The sequence below is a fragment of the Phaseolus vulgaris genome, chromosome 3 (assembly GCF_000499845.2).
Source record: "Phaseolus vulgaris cultivar G19833 chromosome 3, P. vulgaris v2.0, whole genome shotgun sequence".
NCBI lineage: Eukaryota > Viridiplantae > Streptophyta > Magnoliopsida > Fabales > Fabaceae > Phaseolus > Phaseolus vulgaris.
In genome coordinates, this window is record NC_023757.2 from 35204406 (window position 1) to 35217605 (window position 13200).

The 13200-nt window shown below is 34.4% G+C and overlaps 1 protein-coding gene across 1 annotated transcript; it reads right to left on the bottom strand.

Annotated features, from left to right (window-relative positions):
* Positions 1 to 10099: 10099 nt before the first annotated feature.
* On the bottom strand, positions 10100 to 11293 carry LOC137807317 (transcription factor bHLH146-like). Its single transcript, XM_068607913.1, has one exon. The coding sequence runs from the start codon at positions 10806 to 10808 to the stop codon at positions 10182 to 10184; it is 627 nt and encodes a 208-aa protein (XP_068464014.1). The 5' UTR covers positions 10809 to 11293; the 3' UTR covers positions 10100 to 10181.
* Between the last annotated feature and the right edge of the window lie 1907 nt (positions 11294 to 13200).

Genomic DNA, 13200 nt, shown 5'->3' on the forward strand with positions numbered 1-13200 from the left:
GATGTTCATATAAAATTCATTTATATTCATTCCTCCCATATAAAACTATTAAGGTAGTTACGAGCAGATATTGATAGTAATTAACATTTTAAATTTAATCATAACATTCAAATATATTAAGCATTATCATGTCAGATACTTAGAAGTACTTTCCAATCAAATATAAGGATCAAAATCATGATAATTCAAGCGTTAAGAATAAAATGACATAAGAACATAATATTATGTTTAAAAATCACCTAAACACATAAGAGTTTGAACATATTACTTCCAACCCCAAATGGTAGAATTAATCACTCATGTTGGTCATTACAAGCATGAAACACAATTGGTTGTAGTCTTTGTAGCTTAAAGAGGAACCAACAACCATAAGAAGAACAATATGCTCTTGTTTTGGTATTCCTCAAAGATGTTGCTCGCTACAATTGATGAGAATCATCAGGGCCTTATGACTTTCTCTACTTTCCATATGAATTCAAGTTAACATAGTACCAAATGGAGAAGATTGAAGACAATGGCGAGTTCATAAGTTCAAGGCCTACGTGATGAAGAATAGATAAGAGAGGCTTTTACCAATGGAGGAAGAGGTCATTCACCCACACATTTGAAGTTCTTCCTTCTAGTCTTCTCAAATATTAAAGAAGAATTAAAAAAAAATAGAGGACCAAGCCTAAAGCCAAAAGAAGACTCAAGAATAGATTTCAATTAATATCTCTCTTTATAGTTTCTTTTGTATAAATTTGTAAATAAATATAGAATAGTTTTTAGGAAGGTGCTTAGAGGGAAACATTAGATACCTCTTTTGTAAAGCATCCTTAGGCAATAGTTTAGAATTTTCTAGAAGATGACTCTTCATGCCTCACTATAGGCGTTAGAAGTGAGTAGCTTGAAAGAGACTTTTGGTTAGCTTGTGGAGCAAGCTTTGTAAGCTTCATCACCGGCCCTTGCTCCTATAAAAGGAGGGCTTGGGTCCTTCTAAATTCAGAATTGGAATTTGTAGTATCAAAACTCTCCCAAATTGGTGATTGAGTGTAGTGAGAACTTGCCTTCTCCTCTTCCTAGTCTCATCTTGAGAGCATTGGTTTCCTCAAGTGGCGGCAATTCACACTTATCTTGGAGCTTTCACACTTCAAGTGGCGTGTTCATCAACCAAGAACTACAACCACATAGGTCTTCTTTCTTCTCCATCTTCTCTTTCCATTTCCGTGATCATATGAACTCCTAAACATGTCTTAGGTTCCTTTCTTGCATTTCTGTTTGGTGCTTTTGTTTTAAATCTTGTTTTGTTCGGTTCATCTTCTCCTTTGCTGGATTTAATCGGTTCTTCTTCATTTTCCATTGATTTGTTCGGTGAAATTCAATTGTTATGCAATTTAATCGGTTCAATTACATTCTTACATCTTTTAATCGGTTCAATTGACAAGAAATGGGACTTTCATGTGAGTTTTGGTGTTTGGCGCAAGTTTTGGTGAGTTCTTGAAACTAGAACATTGATCCATTTCTATAAAAGTGCCTCTTCATTCTCCAACTCAAGTTGATTCCATAAAATGTCAAAGAATCATCTTTATCTTGCTATTGGAATCATATCATGTGGTATCATGAGTTTAGGTTTCTTGTTGTTTGTGTTTTGAGTTGTTTGTAGGCTCTTTAATTCAAGAACTTTCAATTCTTGTTGTTTCATTTCTGTTTTTAGGATATTTTTGAGTTTTTTTTGCTGTTTTTCTTTTGCTATTACATTATGTTTGTGTCATTTTAATTTTTGAATCCTTATAAGTTTTGTCATAGTCATGTTTTTCCAAGAATGTTATCAATTCCTTGTGTTCCTTTTGTTGTAATTTTTTTGTTTCTTGCTTTTGTGTAATGCAGTTTTCTGAGTTTGTTTCTTGTTCCTTTGGTGCATTTTCTTTTTAGTATTGAGTTCATACTTGTATTTTAGACCTATACAAGTTCTTACACATCATTTCCATTATGTCTTTGCTAGTTCTTAATTCTGTTTTTCATTCCTGTTAGGATTCCTCTTTTTTCATGCAAATGTGCTGACTGTTTCGCCTTATTGCAATTGATTTACTTACTGGAAATTTCTGAAATTCTGGATTTGTGTTCGTCAAAGTGTTATAAAAAAAAGTAGAAAAAGGAAGTACTTCAAAATTCAAAGTACAAAAAAAATGATAAATAAAATACAAACAGTGTGTAATTCTGCCGAAAAAAATACAGTAATCTGGCAGTGATTTTAGAAAATTTATCACAATTAATTGGCTTACTTTTTTTGAGTAATTTCAGTGCCATTATTGAGATAAGATCTTGAAATTTCTGTGGTTACAATTTCATAATCCAGTTCTCTTTATATCATTCCAGATAAATCTGTAAACATCACGGACAGTTTGCACAATTTTTTTTTCCAGTAGTTCTGTTTTTGTTTTATTCATCTACTCTAGTGCTTTTCTTTAGGTCTCTTTTGTGTGCCTTATTTTTCATTGAGTACCTTATTTTCTTGCTTGTCTTTTCTTCATTAATCTTTGAGTTTGTCCTACATATTGTATTCCTTTTGTTATAGCCTTTTATTGTTTATACCTTTTCTTGTTTGTCCTTCATTGTTTCTTTGGTTTTGTGGTGATTTGGCTTTGAGATAAGAGTGCTTCTGCTTTGACATTTTTCATTTGAGGTTACTAAAGGCCTCAAGATCAGATTGGTAAAGGGGAGTATTCTTTCTTTGGAGTGCTTTAAGTGACACTTCACTTCGACATTTGGATCTAATTGTTGCTAACCTTGTTTTCTTAACATTGTTTGTTCTTGTGTTTGCTGTTTTTCTTTTCTAATGGATACCTATTCAAGTGTTGAATCTTCAAAGCCACGCTCTACTCATAGAGCTTATGTTCTTAATGAGTTAAAAGAAGCAAAAAAGGCTCTTGCTCAAAAGGATGAAGAATTGCAAAGATTAGAAGCACGTTTGGCCAAAATTGAATTGAAGCAAGAAGGAGTTGCCCATTCTTTGCATAGTAGACACATTTCTCCTCGGCATTCTTCCAAGAGCTCTTCAAATGCTCACGGAAATGGAGAGGATACTAGAAGAATGAGGCATCATCATCCTTCCAATGGGGGAAGCCACCACCGTGATCAAAGACATCATCAAGAGACCAAGCCCCAAGTTCCTTTTATGAAAATTCCTAGCTTTAATGGGGATAGTGATCCAAATGTGTACTTAGATTGGGAGGCTAAATGTGAACAAATTTTTGATTTCCATGAGGTCAAAGAAGACCAAAAGGTTAAGCTAGCCTTCTTAGAATTCATTGATTATGCCATGAAATGGTGGCATAGTGTTGTAAAGGACATTATCTATAACAAGAGCCTTCACGTGGACTCTTGGGACACTTTAAAGGAACGCATGCGCCTTAGATTTGTGCCACCACACTTTAGGAAAGACCTCATGTTGAAGCTCCAACGGTTTCAACAAGGCACGCTAAGTGTGGATGCTTATTTTAAGGAGTTAGAAACGTTTTTACTTAAAGTTAATTTGAAAGAAAGTGAGGAAGCTATGATAGCTAGGTTTGGAAGTGGCCTAAGAAGGGATATTCAAGATATTGTTGAGCTTCAAGAGTATTCATCCTTGGGTTCTTTGGTTCATCTTGCAATGAAGGTGGAAGCCCAACTTGCAAAGAAAAATGCTTTTAAAAATGATCCCAATGATGGTTACTACAACAACTCTTGGAAAAATAAAAAGTCTTTTTCAAAAATTCCTTCTAAAGATTCTTCTTTCACACCTAAGGAATCTAAGCCTTCTACTTCTACGCCTAGATCACCAATTAAATCGTCTAGTAAGAAATGCTTTAAATGTATGGGTTATGGTCACATTGCTTCTAATTGTCCTTCTAAAAGGAATATGTTTGTGCATAATGGGGTAGTTGTTAGTGAGCATGATTCCAATTCATCTAGGCATTCTTCACCTTCTAAGCCATCAAGTGAGATTGAGAGCGAAAGTCCTTGTGAAGGTGACTTATTGATGATAAGACGTATGTTGGGAACAATTCCAAAATCTTTGAATGATACCCAAAGGGAAAATATTTTTCACACCCGCTGTCTTATCAACAACAAGTTATGTTCCTTGATTATTGATGGGGGTAGTTGCACTAATGTGGCTAGTACAAAAGTTGTGGAGAAGTTAGCCTTACCCACTATCTCTCATACCAAGCCTTATAAATTGCAATGGTTAAGTACCAAAGGTGAAATAATGGTTAACAAACAAGTCCTCATTAACTTTGCAATAGGAAAGTATAAAGATGAGGTTTTATGTGATGTTGTACCCATGGAAGCAACTCATCTTCTTTTAGGAAGGCCTTGGAAATATGATAGACATGTTTTACATGATGGCCTATCCAATACAATGTCTTTTTCCTTCCAAGGGCGCAAGGTTATCTTAAAACCCCTATCTCCCAAAAAGGTTCATGAGGACCAAATAAAAATGAAAACTGAAAGAGAAAATGAGAAAGAAAAAGAAGTAAGTACTAAACCGAGTCACACCACTTTCTCCACTAAATCCATCATGTTGACTCGTACTATGCCTCAAGTTGAACCAACAAGGTCTTCTTCTTCTTTATCTTTTTCATTACCCAAGGTTCCTATTTCAACACCAACTTGGTTAAAGAATGTTAGGGATGATTTTTTCATACCTCCTAATGGTTTTCACCATTTAAGAGGACTTTTTCCAAAAGATATCATCATTCCCAAACAAAGTTTTCCAACTTGGTCTGTTTATAGGACTTCATTTTCTGAACTCCCACTGCTTCCAACTTCTAAGTCATGTTTGCCTTTTTCTTCAACTTTTAATTGTAAAAATAAACTGACTTTGTTATATGCAGGGATTCAGAATTCGCGGTCGAATTCTCTCCAACTCGAGGAGTATGATGAAGAACAGATAAGAAAGGCTTTTACCAATGGAGGAAGAGGTCATTCACCAACACATTTGAAGTTATTCCTTCTAGTCTTCTCAAATATTAGAGAAGAATTAAAATAAAGAGAGGACCAAGCCTAAATCCAAAAGAAGACTCAAGAATAGGTTTCAATTAATATCTCTCTTTATAGTTTCTTTTGTATAAATTTGTAAATAAATATAGAATAATTTTTAGGAAGGTGCTTAGATGGAAACATTAGATACCTCTTTTGTAAAGCATCCTTAGGCAATAGTTTAGAATTTTCTAGAAGATGACTCTTCATGCCTCACTATAGGCGTTAGAAGTGAGTAGCTTGAAAGAGACTTTTGGTTAGCTTGTGGAGCAAGCTTTGTAAGCTTCATCACCGGCCCTTGCTCCTATAAAAGGAGGGCTTGGGTCCTTCTAAATTCAGAATTGGAATTTGTAGTATCAAAACTCTCCCAAATTGGTGATTGAGTGTAGTGAGAACTTGTCTTCTCTTCTTCCTAGTCTCATCTTGAGAGCATTGGTTCCCTCAAGTGGTGGCAATTCACACTTATCTTGGAGCTTTCACACTTCAAGTGGCGTGTTCATCAACCAAGAACTACAACCACATAAGTCTTCTTTCTTCTCTTCTCCATCTTCTCCTTCCATTTTCGTGATCATATGAACTCCTAAACATGTCTTAGGTTCTTTTCTTGCATTTCTGTTCGGTGCTTTTATTTTAAATCTTGTTTTGTTCGGTTCATCTTCTCCTTTGCTGGATTTAATCGGTTCTTCTTCATTTTCCATTGATTTGTTCGGTGCAATTCAATTGTTATGCAATTTAATCGGTTCAATTACATTCTTACATCTTTTAATCGGTTCAATTGACAAGAAATGGGACTTCCATGTGAGTTTTGGTGTTTGGCGCAAGTTTTGGTGAGTTCTTGAAACATAGAACATTGATCCATTTCTACAAAAGTGCCTATTCAATCTCCAACTCAAGTTGATTCCATAAAATGTCAAAGAATCATCTATATCTTGCTATTGGAATCATATCACTACGATTAAACCAAACTTTGGTGAGAAAATTGGTATCTGAAACCTCATCCGGAAGTCTTGTTATCAACTATACATCTCTATAGATGTGAAGGAAGATGATGAAAGTGTGGAAGATTGGAAGCAAGAAGTCTAGAATGGGCTTGAGGTTAGACGGGGTTTGATACTGTTTTGAGAATGTTGTTTTGAACATAGAGCATACTGTTTGGAGCAGGGGAGAAGTAGGAGAGGAAGATGAGTGCAATAATTCCTAAGGAATGTATTATTGTGACTATTGTGTTCTTGCGCAGCAGGAGGTTTTGGTCAAGTCCGTGAGGTGTATGGTAGGGGTATGTTGTGCTTTTCTGTACTCTTAATATATCATTTTGTGTACCTGTACTAGAGTTTTATGCAGAAAAGTTTAGGTGTTGGAAGTGTGTCTTTAGCTTGTTATCTATTGTGCTATAGTTGTTTAAGTTAGCTAAAAGACTTTGGTATTTGTTAAAGGGTTGAGATACCCCTAAAGTGTCTCCTTTTATTTATTTATTATTTTCCGATAAAAAAACAAACATGGAATGCAAGAAAAGAATATTTAGGATGTTTCTTCTTGACGGTTGTCTCTTCTATACAAAAAGGTGAGATGAAGTTTCTTCTTCCTTCCCGTACATATATTGTTAATCATGTCTATCCCCCTTCTCATCAAATTCTCTTTAGACGATATTTTGTCTTCCAAGACCCTCCATGTTGTAATGTGAGCTGATGGTTATGCCTTAATCCTCCAAAAACTCACGAATAGCTCCTTCTCATTCGCTTGAATCTCTTCTTTAAGCATTTGTATGCAGATTTGACCGTGTACACCTTTATCTCCCCATCTTTCCAAACCCAAACATCCTCCTTTTTCACCCTTAACCTCTGCTCTCCCAAAAGATGCATCAGATGTTGTTCCTGATTTTTTCCCCATTTGAACAAGTTCCTTCTCCATTCAATCCTCCAAGACTACTCTGAATTATCACCCCTCTCCCCTCCTTGCCACAGGAGAGATTCCTTATTAGAGCAAATGGAGAACAACCTCGAAAAATTGTCCTTAAGAATCATATTTTTCAACAATTTGTCCTTCCATAACTATGAGTGGCAAAGCGGGCCGACCCGCACCGCACACAAAATGCGAGCTGGTTTTCATGACCCGCTTTTTTTTTGGAACGTAGAGGAGGAGTGGAAGCAGTAGCGGAGCAGCAGTTACAGGCGAAGCCACGCGGAGTCGCAAGCGAAGCGAGCGACGAAGCTGCAAAGGAGAGTGCGTCGTGTGTTGTGTGCGTTTTTTGGAATAGCGTAACTGCGTTGTGTTTTGAGTAAAAACTTAATTTCTTTCACTCAAAGTTGTCACTCCTACTGGACCATTGTTGTCAAGTCAATTAATTTTATTTTTTTTACGGGCTAGTGGGCCAGCCCGCCCCACTGCTGGCCCGCACAGGCTGCAGGTTATGTGGGACGGGCTAATGCGGGTCAGCGGGTTGAAAACATCAGCCTGCCCCGTGTTTTTTACCGCAGGCCAGCCTACACGGTCCGCCCCACTTTGTCACCCCTATCCATAACCTTATAACCCTCCCGTTTCCAACTTATCAAGTGAAATGGTCCTCGAACTTATGTTTTCATCCCTCGTAAGACCAAATCTCCTTCAAATCCCGCCACCAAGTGAATCTGTTATGCAATTCCTTTGAGTCTGAAGATCCCTCCAACCTCCATACTTAGATTCCAACACTTCTCTCCACAAACCCTTCTTCTCGTACCTTAGACACCAAAAATCCACTTTCCTAACAAGGTAATGTTAAACCGTCTAATATCAACCATTCCAAACCCTCCTTCCTCCTTTGGCTCGCAAACCTTTTTCCACGAAGCTTTCCTATCATTCGAGCCTCATCCCCACAAAAAGTCATCTATAAGTTCACTAATTCCTTCACCACCATAGTCGACATTTTATACATATCTTTTTCTTTTATGAAGAAATTTACTTTAATAATATCAACTTTTTTAGAAAGAAATAAATAAGGCTAAGTTTTTCTTAACATGCATTCAAGTGCCAATATAGCTTTGCTTGAGTATACATGTTTAATAAATAAATTTATCTCACTGGTTTGTTAATGTTTTTCAAACACTGTTTTGATATAATTATAATTTTATCCAAACTTGTAACTTATAAAGATTTACTCTTTTATATTTAGCAACCACTTTTAAAATGATAAATGATTTTAATTTCGTAGCATAATTTTAAATTTTTAACTAACTATTCTTTCAATTATTAACTAATTTAATAGAATTTAATTAGCATATTAATAATTTAAGCAAAACCATTATATTTTCCTACTCCATCCAACTAATTAATAATCTTGCATTTTCAGAAATCACATTCCTCAAATATTGTACTTAGAACGGTTATTTTTTATGGATACATTTTATTAGTATTTAGTAATTTTATGAAGAATTTTTTTTTAAAATTTAACTAATTGAAAATTGAAAAAATTGAGGAAGAATAAAATAGGAATGTTAGATGTTGATTTAATCTTCATTGAAATATTGTCTAAAACATGAAAATATGTGTGGTTCCCAACATTAGATTATAGTAAAAAAATTATTTTTCTTTACCTTCTAACAAAAATATTCTTTTTATTTTTTTATTTTCAAATATAAAGTAAGATGAGGTGAAAAAAACGTCTCCTAAAATTAATAACCATGTTAAGGAGTAACTAATAATATTTCTTTACCAATAAATTTAATTATAATTTAAGATTTTGTAGGAAGGCATAAAAAAAATGCAGAGTTCACTTGAATTAAAAATACTCAAGTATTGTATATTTTATTTTATTAAATAATAAACTTACAGAATCTTAAACGTCCAAATAATGGAACCTTAGATGAAAAGGCCTTTCTTTTTTTAATTACGGAAGTCAACACCATTATCCATTAATTAACTCTAGCGTATGGTTGAGACTTTAATTTTAAAGAGAAAATAAAAGTGATATAAATGCTGATTTTTTTCATAAATATTATTTAGTTTTTATATTTATATATATACAATAAAGAAATCAATTAATATAATTTTTTTCTAAACTTTATTTTTTCAACTATTTATCTCTTTAATTAAAAAAAAAAATTTGCTCTTTTTTTTTTTTCGTTTCAGACCTCCCTCTCATATATTGTCTCCTAGGAGAAAATACAGAAATGCAATTAAGAGAACTCACAATAACGAGAATGAAAAGGAAGAAAAAACAAAAACCAAAAATTACATTTATGATTTAAATGCTGAATTAATCAAAACTTTTTTATTTTCTTTTTCCGGATTGAAGATATGCCTCTCTCTATATAACTAGGTTGGAATCCAAAACCTTTGTGATAATAAATTGAGTGGGGTGAATGTGCATGTGATTCTCCTATCCTTTGAGTTAAAACTTAAAAAATGTGTAGCTTGCAAAACCCAAAATCCAAAGTGTAGTACCCCTCAGTCTTGTAATGGAAAAAAAATGTCTAGTACTTGAGTATTAATGGTACGTGTTTGTTCCTTTATAAGAGTCTTGAGAAAATGTTGATCACTTGAGCAGCTCATGAAAAAGTAAGCCAGTTGTATCATCATTTTTTATCTGCTGCCAAAGCTCTTAATGATGCATGACTTTGCTGCTCCTAAAAGGACACTTCGTAGAATGCGTAAACAATGCCCAAAGCACCATAATCAATATTCAACACAATACCTTTTTTCAAATTAACTATAGCTAACACACAAATCATAAATATCAACAACTTACCTACCTCCCTTGTTTAACTCACAAATATTAACCAAACTGCATTTTCATCCATCTTACATTCCCTACTGTGTGAATGTGATGAAGAGGGAGAATATTTATAAACCAAAATATCTTCTTTGCTTTGGAATATTATAGAAACAACTTTTGTTAATTGCACCACTTCTTTGAACCTTTTTGTACCCATTCTTTTCTGTCCTCAACAGGTTTGAAAAAGAAAAATAATATTTCCACACCCAAAAATACTAGTTCACACATAATGAGTGAGATAAAATAGAAAAAATATTATAAATGATAACCAGGTGTTAAAAAAAATGAAGTGTTTTAATTGCTCTTTGAAAAATATGTGCAATAATCATATTCAAATTACAACAGCAGCAAAAGTAAATAAAGAACAATTAATTATATGTTGAATTGAACATAGTTTATGGCTAAATTTGTGGAAATGCAAGAGATACACATTAAATTAACGCGTCTGTGGCAGCAGTAACTGAAGAGCGTTCACCTGCATTTGCAAACAGCTTATGTAACTCTCAAGCTCTTTACCCATTTGTTCATCACACATCTCTTCTCCTCCAGGTATTAACCTTCTCAGCCTCTTCAACTGCTTGTTGATGTCCTCATCTTCATTATCATCTTCTCTGGCCAAATCCCGTTCCATTTCTGACAATTCCTTGCACTTGGACTTGCTCCCTAGAGCCTCTACCTTAGACTTCGAGCTAGGGTTTGAAGAGAATTCCATTGGGACAACCTCATTTTTGTCACAAGCCTTTGGTGAACCTTCACCATCCTCATTTTCAAGAAACGTACTGCTTTTAGCTGCATTGACACGAAAATGATCGTTTTGAAGCTTGACTTTAAGGCCGTTACTCCATGCAAAACCTTGTGCTGACAACACCATTGCCATGTCCACCTCATACTTGACAGCATTGTTAATATCACAATGGCTGTTATCTTCTATAGAGCTCTTTTCCTTTATCTTCACCAACGCTGGAACTAAATGGTTCAAATAATTCCTAGTAAATATAGATCTCACTATTTGGTTTGGTTCCACAGAGTATACACGTCTGCGTTTAGCTACTTGCCCTTCCATTTATCTAGGACAACAATGCTGGCACCAAGAGAAGTGGGGGTGATGAAATCAGAACAGAAAGACCCTTTTGTTGACTAAAAATATGCAACTAGCAAAAGGGATTAGAGAGAAGAGGATGTAGAGAGATGGTTGGTGATAGTGGAAGAAGTAGTAGGACAAAGGAGCAAAGGCAAAGCAAAGTAATAATAATAATAATAGGACACGGTGAGAAAGTAAGCAAAAGAGTTGTTGTCAGCTGTGTATATATATATATATGGTAGAGCTGAATGAAGGTAAACTTAACGATTGAAGAAGTTGATGAAGGTTTATTGGTTCAGTAACTGAAGTTAAACAAAGTTGGCTTGAGATGGGGTGCGAACAAAATAGTTGGAATGATATTAAGGAGATTGAAGGAGAAGCAGAAGCAGAAGCACGGAAAGAAGAGGAAGAAAGTGAGAGTGATTATAGCGAGGGAGTGACAGAGCAGAAAGATTTGTGTGCAAATGTTGGGAGTGGTCTACTTATTTAGAATGGCACATGGACTCACATGCTTCTTGCTTTCCACAACTGCCCACAGAACGGACTTCTCCCATGTGCACTAGAAAACAAAGACACCAAAACCCCACTATAAATGCCCTCACATGACTCCACCTCTTTAACTGGTACTCTTTCCCTTTGCTCCTCCACCCTCTCCCTAATTACAAAACCTTTTCCCCTCATTTCAAATCAACCAGCTCATCCTACTCCTACTCCTATGTGGGAGGGAGCACTTCAACTCAATCAGTTTTTCTCTTCTCTTCTCGTATCTTACAATAATAATCATTTTTCACTATACAATCACATTCCTATATATACATACTTATTTAATGCTACTGCTACCTCATCATTTATTTTGCTCAATTTCAGTCTTAATTGCATGCTTAAAATTTGTTATTCTCGTCATAATATAACAAGATTCTTATCTTATAGTATGGGATGATTATATTATAAATCATTTGTGTCTCGTGCATATAAATAGAGCCAAAATGTTGTGTTGATTAGAGAAAGAAAAAACAAAAAGGTTGATGATGGATAAAATCCTTGACCTTCTTGCTTATGAGAGTAGTCATAAGAGAATATCGTAGGCCATTTAAAAGGAAAGTAAAAGGATAAAATGAGAAAAGGAAGAAGTAGAAGATGAGGAGTTAGTTAGGTTTATTGTTTCAGAGGATCCTATAATAGTAGATATATTGGAAGTCTAAAGTAAAACTAAATGCCAACCACCCTTTGAAGTTTGTGGGACAAGTGTGCATGTGAAGAGTCTGAGAACTCAGGTAATTAGTGCAAGGTAGGGTTGGGATTGTGGTAGTTAATAATTGTTATAGTAAGTTAGTGGTAATATATATACCTGAAGCAGAAACAGAGGTAAGGGTATGGTATGGTATGTGTGTGTGTTTGTTGGGTAGGGTCAGTTGAAAAGCAAGCATGAATATTAGCCATGGTAGCTAGGAGAGAAATAAGGCACTAACATTGATTGAATTGAGGTGAATGTTGGTGGTGGTACTGGTATGGAAGAGAGATTGCATTGACGAGTCATACACAATTAACGGGTTCCAGAAATTGTCAGAGGGTACGTCATTGATTGATTGAATTGTGAGGATGGACAAATAGCAACGTAGTATTTCTCACTCAACACCCACTTCTAACCAAATATCCTCATAAACGTGTAAATCTGAAAGGAAAAGTATCTCCTCGTAACTTCCCACCAAGACTATCTTTTTAATATCAACAAAATTATGTCAATGGCTTCTCCATGGAAAAAGAGTACTGCACTACTTTTTTTTCAATTAAAACATTGCACTTAAAAAATACTTTTTACTTTCATTTAATACTCATTAATCAAATTTTCTTCACCCAGCACTCATTAATCAGATATTTTACTTTTCTTCACTTTAATGGAATTTATTTATAAGGGAATATAGTAAGTATCAGAAAAACCAAATTGTGTGTTTATTTTTTTTTTAAACCCAAACACGCTTATAATATGCATGTAATGTATCAGCTTCTATTTTTAATATATATATATATATATATATATATATATATTAAAGTTGATATTAAATACATATATTCTTATAAACTTAAAAGTAAATTATTCGACGGATAATCATTAAGTGATCCTGTAGTTATGTTTCATGTGATGTTTTTTTCTATTTTTGTTTTTTCTGTCTCATATATAAGCCAAGGTTTATCATCTTAGGTAACATAAGATACAATTCAATTAAATCATTTTTTTAGTAATCATTTTTTTAGTTTTTTTTCATGTCTTTGCTTGTTATTATCTTTTCTTCTTTGCACATTCTTCCTTTCATAATAAAATTTTTGCAAATTCTTCCTTTCATAATAAATGCTAAAGAGTTATCTTGTAAAAATA

Excerpts from the sequence above, each read along its gene's own strand:
- LOC137807317 (XM_068607913.1), bottom strand. The coding sequence starts at position 10,808 with ATGGAAGGGCAAGTAGCTAAACGCAGACGTGTATACTCTGTGGAACCA.